We start from the raw sequence: 14,133 nt of genomic DNA, 5'->3' as shown, positions 1-14,133 counted from the left end.
AGACAACATGCATATATTTTGTACACCAGAAAAGTAGCAATAATAATTATTGTAATAATATGAAATTTTATGTCTTGTAGGTTGGTACTTAAAGGATTTTTTAATAACTCCTTTTTTTACAGAAAATATTATATTTTGAAGATGACCATCATAAACATATCACAAGAACATATTAGAACTCAACCCTTTGATGATAACCAATGTAAACATTTTATAACAACATATTTAATGAGGCAGATTTCCCGTAAGGCTAAGAAAATCATTGGGGCTCCCATTAGTAAACAAAGACCACAGTAAATTTTTCTGAGCCGCTGCTTCTTTATTTACCAGCAGGAGTGTACCCAAACCTAAGAGTTTATATTTAATTATCTTGTCAACTTTTTTATTTAACCTGTAAAACTGGGTTGTAGAAATCAACAGTCTACTTGTATCTTTGACATCATTCTGATCAAAAAACATAATTGGACAAACACCTCCAAACAAAAAGACACAGACAAACAAACATATAAGACAATTTATAAATCTAGAGTGCACTCAAATTCATTTGGCTAATTGAATTATAAAATCTCTTTTAGTTATGACTAGTCAAAACTTTTGCAGGTCAAAATAAACAGAGATCTCTTGTAGAATTAGAATCAAAAGGAATGAAAGCTTTTTATGACTGCAAATATAAACCTTTTATAACACTTGAAACCAACAAGAAAACACATTTTTTTGTTAAATCATTTTTTTACATCTTTTTTATATACTTAGGTCTTCTGGTCTTGTGTATCTTTTTTACCTCTTTTAACAAGGCAAATATATAAAAACCTTTAAAAGTATACCTCTTTTACTTATAGCCTTTTAAAAACATTTTTCTGTCTCATTTACTATTAACCTTTTATAACAAACTTTAGCTGTTAAAATCTTAAAGTGTCCCTTTTTTTTCAGCTTTGAGTTTATTGGTACATTTTAGGGATACAGTACAGTTACATTCATTGTTGGGATCTTGTACCTGTACATGACAAGTCTTGGTTCTCATTTTTTCCCCTTACCCCTGAAAGTGTCCTTTTTTTGTTCTCAGCAAAACTTTTGCAGGTCTATTAACAGACAGCATAATCTCATGTTATAGTAATTGTCAGAAATCAATAAGCAGAAAGTAGAGAGAAGATCAAGTTAATCCATAATTATAATTTAAGAATTTATAATGTAAAAGAAATGTTTTATACACGTCAATTAAACATCTAGAAACCAAATACTATCAAACATTATTTTAAGTGGAAGACGAAAGGTACTTTTGTCAATTAGCTGGAGTAGGGAATGATAACAAAGTGGATGTAGGGTCAGAGTCGCTAGATGGCGATGGAGGTTTACAAGATGGAGGAGAAGAGGCACGTGGAGGAGGGGCGAGGGAGAGCAAGATGGTGGAGGTCTCCGAAAGTGGTAAGGAGGAGGCTCATCTGCTGGGTCGAGTTTTTCAGGGGCAGAGGGAGAACTCAGGGCTTTAGTAACAAGCATGACATGACGAGGCTGACAGAAGAACAGAGGGAAGGTTTGGATCGTAACTAGGAGATCTCACTCCATTTGCCCATGCACTCACAGAAGTCATAAAGACCCTGGAGAAGTGAGGGATCAAAAGAGCCATTAGGTGGTCATTTATTTTGGTTATCTAACAAATGTTGGGGCCAGATTTGGGGTTCAGGTCAGGCTTGAGGCCAAGAGCTGTGAGATTTTTGAGTAGGCAGCCCAGGGGAGAGTCTGCTGGAATGGGTTGTTCCAGTCGGAGTGAGGGAGAGTGGCAAAACAGTAGCGCTGCTCTGGAGGGCTGTCATCACTCAGGAACGGAACTCCAGGCCACAGTGGGCCGGGATCACGCCAAGTCTCATAGAGGGGGAGAGCCCAGTGCCTCGGGGGAGTCTCCACCACGGGGGTCAAAATCCAGACCGACAAACCCGCAAGTAAGGGCTGGTCACTCATCTATCGATGAGGCCGGTGGTAGGCACGGAGAGGCGTCTGGCGAATGGACACGGCCTGTCAGGCGGGGTCCCTAAGCCTGTGGTGTTAAAGCCGGGAGCCGGTAGCACCGATCTGAGTCACAGCACCAATGAAAGAAACCGGTTCCTGCCGAGGATCACTCGGCACACCCACAGAGCTGTAGGAGAGACCTTTATTGAAGAGCAAGCGGCACGGTGGCCCACTCAGCAGAAAGGAGACAAAGGAGAGAAGGAGAGAGAAGCAGGAAGGGGCTCGGTTATACAGTGGGTGACCGGTGTGGGCGGTCGGAGGTGTGTCGGCTGCGCGGGCACCACTCGGGGGCCACTCTTGGACATCCATTCCTCATGCGGACGAGCGTTGTTCACGCGCCGGTTTTATGACCGGTGATGCGTGAGGTAGGAAGTGGAAACTTAAGGTGAAGAAGGAGGTTACTTATCAGAATGGCAGCAGCCAGTCCAAGGCACTCATTTTATAAAAGAAATAGTTATTTTTTTTCTTTTAAAACATAATTCAGTACTGGACTATGGAATACGCTTTTGAATGTGTCTGCCCGTCCTGTCACTGCAGCTCTCTGGCCATTCCACTCCCCACCCTGAGAGTCCTGGCTCTGAACTCCTGTTAGCGGCAGCTGCAGCACCTGCCTCCAGAAGCTGCTTTCTGCCAGCAGCAGAGATCAGCTGCCCTGGGTGGGCCAGGCAGGCACGCCCAGCCCTGTGCGGTGCCCTGGTGCTCTCTGAGCAGCCAGCCCTTCCTGCATCCGAGTGCTGTTTCTGCTCCTGGCCACAGCTCCCACCGCCAGCACCAGTGCTTCCTCTCCAGAAGGCTAGGGAGCATCCCTGGGAGCATCCGGGCTGCCGCAGAGGACTTTGTTCTGTTGTGTAAGGTGGGAGGGTCTTGTCTGGCTGCTTGACGTCAGCAGTTCAGTTACCAGCCCCCAGCCCCGCCCTTGGAGAGGGCTCCAGTTCCAATCAGGGCCTGCTGCCCTCCTCCTGCAGGGTACTCACAAAATCATGACAGGCATCTGAGTCCGCTTGGGAGCCTAAAATCTCAAAACAGGATGGAGAGGGAAAGTGAGTCAAGAGTCCAGATTTGCCTCGTCCTCAGCCCCACGGCCTGGCGTAGCTATAGCTCACTTCAACAGCTGTGCCCAGCGGGGCAGAAGAGCCCTGCAGCTGTGAGCTGCTGCCTCCAGCAGGACAGCCGGGTTCAGACGTCCTGGGTGACCAGGCTGCCCCTGCCTCTCAGCCTCTTTTGAAAAGCAGGAATGACAGCACTCGTGGAAGGGGTTCGTGGAAGCCAGTAGATGGGATTTGGAAAGTTGTCTGGCCTGCGGGAAATACTGAGCAGCCCCTCTTGTTAGACAGCAAGGGCGGAAATCTCACAGTGGGACCAGCCTGGCCACGGGGGCAGGCAGTGGACAGTGGTGGTGGCGGCGAGGCAGTGGGATGGTGGCACTGGTGTCAAGTCGTTGCTGTGGCCGGCACGGGCAAGCCTTGGAGTGGTATGAATGACTCAGCCTGGCCACGGCTGGGATACAGGCAGTTCCTGACTCCCACGTCCTGGAGGAGGAGAGATTTAATTTGGCTCATGGTGTCAGGGGATTTGGTACATGGTTAGCTGCTCAGAGGCAGGACTGTCATGGAGGAAGGGCACGGCAGAGGAAGGATGCTTAGTTCACAGTGCTCAGCGGTGCTCAGGAAGCAGAACGGGCACAGTGCCGGGCCAGATCCATGTACAGATCCCAAGGCCACACCTCCAGGGCCCACTTGGACACACCCGGAAGTGGCTTCTGCTGGCCCAGCATGGTTCCGGAGCCTGTCAGGCTGACACTGCAGTTTAACTGCCACACCGCATGTTGTGCTTCAGCTCCTTTCGCCAGCTTGGGTCCCATTCCCTGCTCGCTGCCCTTGTGAACTGCTCCTCTTGCCTCCCCTTGGCCTTCTCTTCTCCGTGGTGTTAGCACCACTTGACACCGTGTGTGTTTTACTTGCTCTGTTCATTGCTCCCTTCCATGCTGGAATGTAAGCTCCTTGAAGGTAGGGACTCGTTTCTGGCTTTGTTGCCGCTCGCCCGCAGAGCCTCCTGCCTGACACAAATTGTAGGAGGTGATGAACTGTCTGTTGAGCCAATGAGCCTCCTTTTCACAAAGTAGCAAATAGAGCTCAGAGAGGCTAGGAAACCTGCCCATGGCCAGTGGCTGCTGAGTGGCACCCCAGCTCCTCTGTGGTTTCCGGACGTCGTGTGGTCAGTGGCCATGACCTTGTGGCTCCTAATCAAAGCCAGGTGCACACAAAGCAGCCCCTCTGGTGTTGAGATGTGGGTGGTGACAGTGGTCTGAGATGCTCGCAAGATCGGAAACCGCTGCTTGGCTTTTCGCCCTGCTTCGCGAGTCCAGATATTTCCAGGTGCAAAACAGCTCTGAATAACTTCGTACACACTGGGCTTCACAGTGTCCCAGAAATGATAGACCTGGAGCTGCATGTCCTGTCGCAGCCTCTGTGTCAGCCAAGGAGCATCTTCTGTGCCCTTGGGGGAGGCCGGGGAAGCCAAGATGCGCTGGAATGAACCTCCACTGTCTTCTTGCAATTTTATTTTCTCTAATTACAAACAAAAATCATTTTTAAAAATTTGCAGTAGGGGGCCGGGGATTCAGCTCAGTGGTTCCACTGCCTGTTTCGCAAGCACAAGGTCCCGAGTTCGGTCCCCGGTACCAAAATGAAAAAAAAAATTGCAATATAACAGAAATAGATGTTGCGGTTTATTAAAATCGTCCCATAATTTTCTTCTCATCAGTTATTCCTCTCTGGGCATCCACTGACAATTATATAATCGAGACAAAACAATACTTTCCAGTTTGCTTTTCTACTTAACAGTACGCCTTACTCATCTTTCTCTTTTGATGCATATAGTTTTAAGTCATCTGAAGTTGTTCATTGTCCCCTGAATCTGTTAAGCCATCTCCTTTTGCTGGACATTTAATTTTTTCTGAATTTTCAGTATCACAATGTGCCTTGTGGTGAACCTGGTTTTCCCTAGTATTTGTGTGCTTGTCCCACCTTTTCCGTAGTGTCAGTCCCTACATGGGATTGCCGCGACAGAGAACGCGCGGTCTAAAGCTGCCATTGACGCTGTCAGACTGTTTCCCTGAAGCTTGTCCTTCTCACCGCACTCCTGTCAGGACAGCCAGGCTCAGCAGCACGGCGAGCCGCCCCGCCTGCTCTCCTGTCTGGGTCTTCAGCGCTCCGAGAGCAGAGCACGGCTCTGGAGGCCAAGCTGGAGCCAGGTCCCTTGCACCGTGTTGGGCCTCTTGCGTGCCAGCCGTCTGAACAGTTTCCAGGGCTGCATTGCTGGCTCCCCTGGCTGAGGGCAGCCCTGCCTCTCTTGTGGGCTGTCACCAGAAGGGGCCACTTTGAGAGATGAGCCCTAGGGAATTGGCGCAGCCGAGCTCTGACAGGAGCAGTAAAGCAACCCGTCCCGGAAGTCCTGTCTGCCAGCAGCCAGAGGCTTGGCGGGTACAGAAGCCTCACAGCTCGCTTGGCACTGGCGAGGTAGGGTGACACAACACAGCTTCTCGCTCTGAGTTCCATGGTTGCCCACGGTGAGGTCCTGCTCACTGACTCATGGCATTTTCAGAGGCACCAAAGTCCTCTGCAGAAGTTACAGAAATGCAGAGTCTTGAGCCACCAGACACTAGAAGTCCCCAGCTCTGGGACTGCACCTGCTTGCAAATGGGCCCCTGGGGACTCAGACACCCAGGAGAGCTGAGACCCAACCTCAGCGGGATCCGGCCGCTGGATCAGGCATTCTGCAGGCCAAGCATGGGCTAGCAGCCACCACAGCTACGAGACCCTTGACAAGAGGTTCAGACTAACAAAAGAGGATGAAGCAGATAGATACTGGGTTTGGGTTTAGCTTTTTTCTTTATCACTGGGGGTTGAATCCACGACCTCACTCGAAGCCACATCTCCAGCCCTTTAATTTCTTAGGAGACAGTATCCCACTGAGTTGCCCAGGCCGGACTGGAGCATGCATTTCTCCCACCTCAGCCTCCCAGGGTGCTCTGATGGAGATGGACGCCACCACACCCAGCTTCTCTTTCTCAGTCAACAGCAGCTCCCCAAGGTGCTTCCTGACTGCCTCGGAATCTCCGCACTGTGTGCAGTCCGCTCCCTCTGGAGTCCTCCCCTCTCTCCCTTAACCCATTGGTCAGACAGCCTCAGCCACCTCCTTGTCGGGGGCGTCATGCCCTGCAGACCCCTGGACAGTGGTCCCCCAGCTTGTGGCTTCAGCATGGAATGGACACTCAGGCTATCAGCGGGGGACACCTGGAGCTTGGCCAGCAAAGGTTGAGAGCAGGAAGCCGGGCTTGGAGGGGTGGCTTGGCTCTCACCGTTGTTCTAAAGTCTGCTGGCCTGCTGCTCCAGGCTGGGCACCCCCACTCCCCTGGTGACTGCAGTGTGTGGGATTTAACAGGTGCCAATCAAAGATTAGACTAAGAGGAAAGGAGCCAGAAGTAAAGACACCATTAGTATGGTCTCCCAGAGTGGTAAAGTGAAGGAGTCTGGGCTGCAGTCAGCCCCCTGTCTCCCACCCCGCCATGCCCCAGACCACAGTGGCCCGAGACCCTACTGCACTCCTACCCGAAGCTTCCTGGTTCCCAGATGGCAGGTGGGGGACTACACCCAGGTTAGGGTCTGCCTGTCCCTGGAATAAGGAAGAGAGATGCATCACGGGCTGACTTCTAAGGCCTAAAATGGCCCCAGGGTTGAGACAGTGGAGGCCTCAACCTGGGGAGCTCTTGACACCCTGGGCAGCTGCTCCGCAGCACCAGGCACAGGTTTGCAGGCTCGGCATGGCTGTCCGTCCTGGCAAGGCCCAAGCAGTCAGTGATCCCTTAGGCTCTGGCCCTTGCCCGGTGATGCCAGAGCAGGGTCCCTGAGATCAGAGGCTCTTGGTTCAGGATGGTGTTGCCCAGGGACACATGACAGTGTCTGGAGACATTTGAGCCATCACAACAGAGGGAGGTCCCTGTCATTTGGCCAGTAGAGGCCAGGATTGTTGCTGAGCCTCCTAAAATGCACGACTGCTCTAGGACAAAGAAGTTGCTGGCCCACAGTACTAGAATGGAGGTTGACAAAACTAAATCAGAATCTCTCAGGGCGGTCAGTAGTAGAGTGATTTCTTGGGGCTGGGATACCTTGAGTAGCAAAGACAGCTGTCCCTGTGTGGTGTTTGCTGGCTCTCGTGGGCACAGGAATCTCGGGATCGACGCGCAGGGTTGGAGTCCATTCGTCTGCTACCCTGGGGTGCAGGTCCAGCTCCAGGCTCTGCGCTGTTGCTGGCCCCACACCCATCTGAGGAGCCAGGGGCCTCCCCATGTCTCCCTCCATCCTGTCACACTCAGGCCAACCCATTCCACACCCATCACCAGGAAACATGGTGCTATTTAGGCTCCACCACTCAGGTGCCAGGCTCTCCAGCTGGTGCCAGTGTGAAGTCCAGGGTGTCACTGAAATCAATTCACTTAGTTGGAAAAAGGATCCCGAAGGACCGATCAAACCAGCCCCTCTACCACACAAACACACATGCGCGCGCACACACGCACTTCAAACACGGCACCTCTAGACAGACACTGAGGATGTCCCAGCTTGGTACAGTGCGCTACACCCGAGGGCCAGAAAGTAAATACTTAGGCTTTTCAATCCCGAGACTTAACTCCGGGAGCAGCCATGGGTAATGTGTGTGTGAGAGGTGTGCTTGTGCCCCAAATACCTTCACTCACAAAGCAGGCAGCAAGCTGAGTGGATGCTGAGGCGGTGGTTTCCAAACCCCTGTCCTACACAATTCCAGTTTCTTCATGTCTCTGCCTTGGAGAAGGAACAAGAAAAAACATACAGGGAAACCCTTCCTGGAAGGGAGCTAAATCCTTGGTATGGAGACATACCTGTCTCAGGACCTATTTCTCTTCCTGCTCGAGAACGTGAAGTGTGGAGACCTCTTAGGTGGCAGAAGCACAGCTGTGTCTTCTCATACTGTGCTTGTTCAAGGAGCGGAACAAGACAGGATCATGAATAGGGAACGGTGCTCTGTGCCAGCGTGGTGGCCTTCTGCCTCTTCCTCCTGTGTGTTTCTGGGCCTGCCTTCTGCTCTGAGGACAGCTGCCTCCCTTCCCCATCAGACCTGGGACATTCTGTGAAAGGCATTTGGCCGTTGCCAGTTTTTGTGAGCCCTCCCACTTGTGCAGGGAGACACTGCTCGGATGGGAATGCTGGTGTTCCTGAGAGCGCCCCAGCTGAGCCACTGCGTGGACCACTGGAGCACAGAGAATGGCAGGTTGCACTTCGGAGGTCCCTTCCTACGTGGGGTCGACTGGGCTGCAGCCAGAGCGCTCTGGAAAATGCACCTCCCTCCCCCACTCGTGCTTGTGCACCGGTGCACACACGTGCACACATACACAGGTCCCCGCTCACGACTCAGTCCAGGGTGCAGGAGAGCCGAGAGGCACTTAGGACCCATCTGGAGGGGCTGTATGGATGTGCAGTACTCCAACACTGCTTCCTTCTTCTCAGACCAGTGAAGTAGAGCTGAACTCCTAAGTGCAGAGAAGTCCACAGTCACCTTGGGAGGGACAAATCTATAACGGGCTCACATCCAAGTGAACACCAGTACGTGCCAGGCGCCGTGGGGGTCCTGTCTCTCAGACTCAGTCTGCGGTCGAGCTCTCCAGACCATATTTGTTTGCCTTAAACCTTGCTGGGCGTCAGACCCCTGGAGCATTCTGTCTTCCCTTGGGGACTTTCAAGCCTTAGTCTTCCTTCCTGCAGGTTGTATACCAGTCTGAGATGGGGTAGCACATTCCTACCTCTTCAGTTCACCCGAGAAACAGATGGAACAAACATCATAGCTAGCACTCCGAAACTGCTACTGCACCTGTTTGCTGATGTACCTTAAGAGGTTTAAAACCTGCCCAGGTCACCAGCCAGGAGGTGGCTGTGCATTTCCATCTGGCGTCAGTGAGGAAGTGTTTCGGGAGTTGGGACGTGAGCTGTGACCAAATGGGGCCATCTCAGACTTCGAGCCTCGAGTTTGTATCTCCAGAGCTGTGGCTCATCAGGGGAAGACGATTTTGCAGTTGAGAGAGCTATGTGCAAACCACAGCACCTTCCACTCTCAACAGTATAGAAGCCCGGGCTGTGGGCTTCCCAGTGACCTACCAGGGACAGTGAGTGGCAGTGCAATCCTGGCATTTTGTGCTGGTGTTTGGAACTCTGCCCATCTGAGTTACAGCCTTGACTCACTCTAGGTCAGGGGATGGTGGCTTTCTCCAAGCTGTGGGCAGCACGAGGGTTTGTCTGCCTTTATCCTACAAACATGACTGAGCATCAATGGCATTCTGGGTGCTGCTAGTTCTGTGGGAGTGCAGAGAACATGGGACTAAATCCCTTCACACACACACACACACACACACACACACACACACACACATGCACGCATCTATTCAGCTGCAAACTTAGTCACAAATTTAAACAAATAGGTCAGGGTGGGTAGCTTGAGAGAAAGTCAAGTGCAGGAGAGGTTGGCTGGTCAGGGATACATAACTCTGCTGCCTTGGAAAGGATGGCCAGGGCAGGTGCCACTGGGACGGTGGCCTCTCCATGCCATGCAGAGGGGAGGGAGGAGTCAGCTGTCAGTGTGTAGGAGCAGGATGGTTAGCAGCCAAGGCAGGGTGGAGAGAGCAGTGATGGTGGTGACAAAGGAGGAAGAGAGGAGCGAGTCAGGTCCCCTGGGTGATTATGAAGATGCTGGATTTTGCCAATAATGAAATTGACCACAGAACCACCCTTTTTGAAGACAAGAACACACTTACTGCTCATCTTTGGGCAGCGTGCACCTTTCTGTTCATGTCCCCGCATGCAAGAAGACCCTCGAGGGTAATGGGAGTTTGTGAATCAGAAGAGACATTCCTGCTCTGCAGAGCAGATGGCATCTGCTCTCCCTCCCGAGAGAGTGGCTTACTGCAGGCAAAACAGAGTAGACCTGGGCTAAAGCAAGGAGCCCGCCTTAGCGCCTTGCTTCTCCAGGGGTATGCAGGTGTCTGGCAGGCAGAGGCACACCTGTGGAGTGGAAGCCATGCCTCCACACGGACGCAGGAATTTGTTCACAGTGAGGACGTCCCTGGGAGCATTTCAGGCAGGGTTGTGCCAGGCAGTGGAAGCTGGCCCTGATTCCACCTGGGAGCTTGGCTAGGAAGCCTCAAGGATGGCAGTGCTCACCTGGACCACTTTGGCTTCCAGGTTCCTGTCCTTCCTTGGCGGAATTCACTACTCCGCCTCCTCCCCTTCTGCGGAGGCTCTGGCTGTGATTTGGTGGCGCTAACTCAGCTTTTATGATTTGTGTCACAGGTAAACATCAAGGAAAGCAGAAGCAGGAGGACCCAGCGCCTCATGCTCTGACAGTTATCCCAGTAATGAAATAATTTTTTAAATTACCATCAAGTACGGGATTTGGCAGAATACAGATGGCCCCCCGTACAGGTTCCACCTCTGCAGATTCCTCCAGCCCTACACTGAAAATGTAGTTAGGCCTGTGCTGGTTGCACCTGCATAAAACACACAGTCTTTTTCCATGTTGTGATTCCCTACACAGTACTGTGACAACCACTGTGTTGCATTTATATCCTAGTAAGTATCGTAAGTAATCTCAGGATGATCTAAAGCACAGGGGAGGCTGTATGTGGCTGTGTGGAAATAAGATGTCCTTTTATTTATATAAGGGACCGAGCACCTGGGGACCTTGGTTCCTAAGGAGTCTTGGAACCTGTCCTGTGTGGGTACCTGTAGATTCCCTGTAGGGCAGATCAGGGTTAAAATTGGACTCTTTCACTAATACTGCTTTAGTTTTGTACTTTTTATTGAAATGGAACTTATATGAAGGGAAGCAAACAAGTATTAAAATGATACCCTCTGTCCTTTTGTAACCTCCATCCAGTTCTAGCCACAGACCCATTCGTGTCCTGGAAACTTCTCTTGAGCTGTTGCCCGACTGTGGTCACCATCAGCAGCTTTAGCTTGTTCTCAAATGTCACATAAGTGGAAGATTCAGCACATACTCTTCAGGTGTCCCTCTGCACTTTCTGTAGACTTCATACGTGTGGATAGATACTATTACTCCTTCATTACTCGTCACGGTGCAGTGTTCCATTGTCTTCAGGGTTTCTTGTCTGGCACGGTTTACGTGTTGTCAGCTGGATAATTCCTAGGGGGAGGGCTTCTGTGTGTCACAGGCTGTTCAGGAAAAGCCCTGGCTCTGTCCACAGGACAGGCCACACCTTCCCAGTCGGGATGACCAAAGCTGTCTCCAGATATTTCCACATTTTATCCAGAAGTGGAAGCCATCGTGTTATATGAAAATGCTATGACTGTTAAACAATCACTTCAAACCAGTTAAACATTGCAAAAACAGAGCACACACCCCCCTGCAACATCGTTGCCTAGGTGCACCTGTTGCTAACGTTTTGCTCCCCTGATCACATGCACACACACACACACACACACACACACATTCTGAACCACTGGAGAGCATGAGCAAGTCAGGCCCATCTTGGCGTTCTCCACCCTCATCACAATTACTCATTGACCACAGGAGAGTTGGTATACTTCTCTCTCTTGCCCATGTTCCATTTGTTTTTTAACTGACCAGAAATTTCCTTCACCATTTGCTTTTCCTGCAGAGTGAGTTCACTGAGGGTAGGTAGAATAGTTTGCTGTGTTCCTGGGGCCTCTCTTAGCTTTTTGTTTCTGTAACAAAACATCCTAAACAACCAGATTGTAAGGGGAGAAGTCTGTCTTGAGTCACTTTCAGAGGATTCAGTCCCTGGTCCTGTGACCTCATCGTCTTTGCAGTGTGCGTGGCAGGGCAGACTCCTCGAGGGGTCTTGGGGACAGGAGTGAGGAAGGGGAAGGCCTGGGTCCTGATGTACCTTCCGAGGGGCCCTGCCCCATGACTTAATCCTCATTAGTTTCTACCACTTCCGAGCTGGGACCAAGTCCTTAACACAGGGCTTTGAAGGACATTCAAGAGTACCTTTCAGTCAAGAGCAGAGACGGCCAACCTAGAGCTTGCAATGGCAACAAGCAGCCCGCTGTGGCACAGGCGCCATCAGCTTACCAGCACTGGTCTAGAACATTCCCTCAGCCTCTTTTGTTTTTATCTTTTATGATACTGAGTTTTTTGTTTTGATGTTTTTAAAATAAGGAATATAGTCATCACTGCCCCCCATATCCCCCCTTTTTGGGTTGGTCTCCTGTTTATCTCTGAACACACCCCGAGTATGCATTCTTGACTGGAACATGAGCTGGTATGTTCTTGGGACGTCCCACTTGGAAGCCAAAATGTCTAGTTGCATCTCGTCAGAAAAAGGTTTGATTTCAAGAAAAGGTGTGGTCTGATTTTGCTATCATAGAGTTACTAATTTTTCCCTTATAATATGAGCAATATGTAGGGAGGCATTTTAAGACCATACTCTATTAGTTTTTACCCCTAAGTTTAGCACACTTTTTGGCCCTGGCAGGCTTCTGTACATGAGTCTTCTCTTTTCCCCATTACTGATATACCAGTGGATTTACCTGTTACCAGTTTAGAATCATGAACTCCCATTTGTTTCAATAGTTTATAAATCTTGGCTGTCCGTAAATATTTTAATGTGGAAAGTGTTCAGATTCGGCCACTGGGAGGGAACCCCTTCCAAGTAGGCCCTCTGTTCTTCCCCCATCTTTTCCTTCCTTTTGGTTGTTACAAGATGCTGCAGGTGCATCTCTCACTTTCCTTTCCACTAGCCTAAATCCACTTCCCAAGAAGCCCTGGTTCCTTATAACCAGCAATAGCAGAAAATCCCACAATTTGTTTTCCTGTTAGTCAGCATTTCAGCTGTGCCCAGTTCCAGGATATTAGAAGAGGAGAGAGCTTCTCTGAACATCCCTGTACCTTTTGGGGAGCTGTATACTGGCTTCTGTCAGCACATAGCCAAGAGTGGCCACATAGCCACCGACCTCCGTTCTGGGTTGTGTACTAAAGGAACGTGGGCATGTTCCCATAGAGAAAGGACGGGACATTCATAGTGTCTTTATTCATGATCCATACATGCACAAATGCAGGTCTGTTTGGCTTTAGTAGATACTGCCAAGTACTTTTCAAAGTTCTCAAGACATTGCTGGAGGTCCCAAGGGTGGAGGAAGTGGCCTGGTGGGAGGCGAGATCCGGGGCAGGGATGAGAGTTGCCTTCCAGCTGGCAGCCATGGCAAAGGTACTGGTCCTTTCAGAGGGGCAGGGTGCTGATGCTTTCCCCGCTCGTTCTTTCCCATCCCCATGGCTTTAAGTAAAGTGCAGATCACCACAACCAGTGTTTTGCACTGCCTGCAGCATGCCTCAGCTGGGGCAGCCAGGAGGTCACTGACAGCACTTCAAATGCAGGCCCACTGCCTGGCACCTGTTCTCAGTCATCAGGATGTTGCTGCCTCTCCAGGGGATGCAAGGAGGTCCCAGAGGAGGCTTCACTGGACAGGCTGGGGGATTAAACACCCCTTTATCCCCACGTAGGGAGTCACTCAGGTCCAAGACCTTCGAGACAGAGGCCTGCCTGCCAGTGGGGACAAAAGGAGGAGCAGGGAGCTGCTGCGGGCTGACACGTGAACTGAATCTTAGAACCAAGCGCCAGGCTGTGTGCTGCCGGGCGGAGTTGGGCGTGACCCAGTCTCTACTGTTTAATGTTTGTGTGAACTATCAGTCCTTCAGAGCTTCGGTGCAGCATCAGAATCAAGGAGGTAACCGAAGCGCATTGTGGGGTGAAATTCTGAACAGGAAGCTGTGGATACAATCCATGGCGGGCTCCGAGTCCTTACCTCTGGGCGGCCGGCCTGCTGCGCACCCTGCTGACCCCGCCCCTCCTCTCTCCCCAGGCTTCTCGGCTGAAGGCGGGGCCAAGCGCCAGGAGCATCTGTCCCGGTTTTCCATGCCTGACCTCAGCAAAGACTCCGGGATGAACGTGTCGGAGAAGCTGAGCAACATGGGCACCCTCAACTCGTCCATGCAGTTCCGCAGCGCCGAGTCGGTGCGCAGCCTGCTGTCGGCGCAGCCGCACCCCGAGCTGGACGGCGGCCTGCA

General features: G+C 51.1%; 1 protein-coding gene across 1 annotated transcript in view; it reads left to right on the top strand.

The window, feature by feature from the left end:
- The window catches only part of Prickle2 (prickle planar cell polarity protein 2), a 283,311-nt gene that overhangs the window by 264,325 nt on the left and 4,853 nt on the right, over nt 1-14,133 (top strand). Inside the window, exon 8 of the mRNA XM_033757020.1 lies at nt 13,929-14,130. Coding sequence (XP_033612911.1) covers nt 13,929-14,130 — 202 coding nt within the window. The remainder of the gene's footprint in view (nt 1-13,928; nt 14,131-14,133) is intronic.

Source organism: Fukomys damarensis, unplaced genomic scaffold (assembly GCF_012274545.1).
Source record: "Fukomys damarensis isolate Sample0158 unplaced genomic scaffold, DMR_v1.0_HiC HiC_scaffold_28, whole genome shotgun sequence".
In the NCBI taxonomy this organism is placed as follows: domain Eukaryota; kingdom Metazoa; phylum Chordata; class Mammalia; order Rodentia; family Bathyergidae; genus Fukomys; species Fukomys damarensis.
This window is presented reverse-complemented; position numbering and strand designations above follow the sequence as displayed.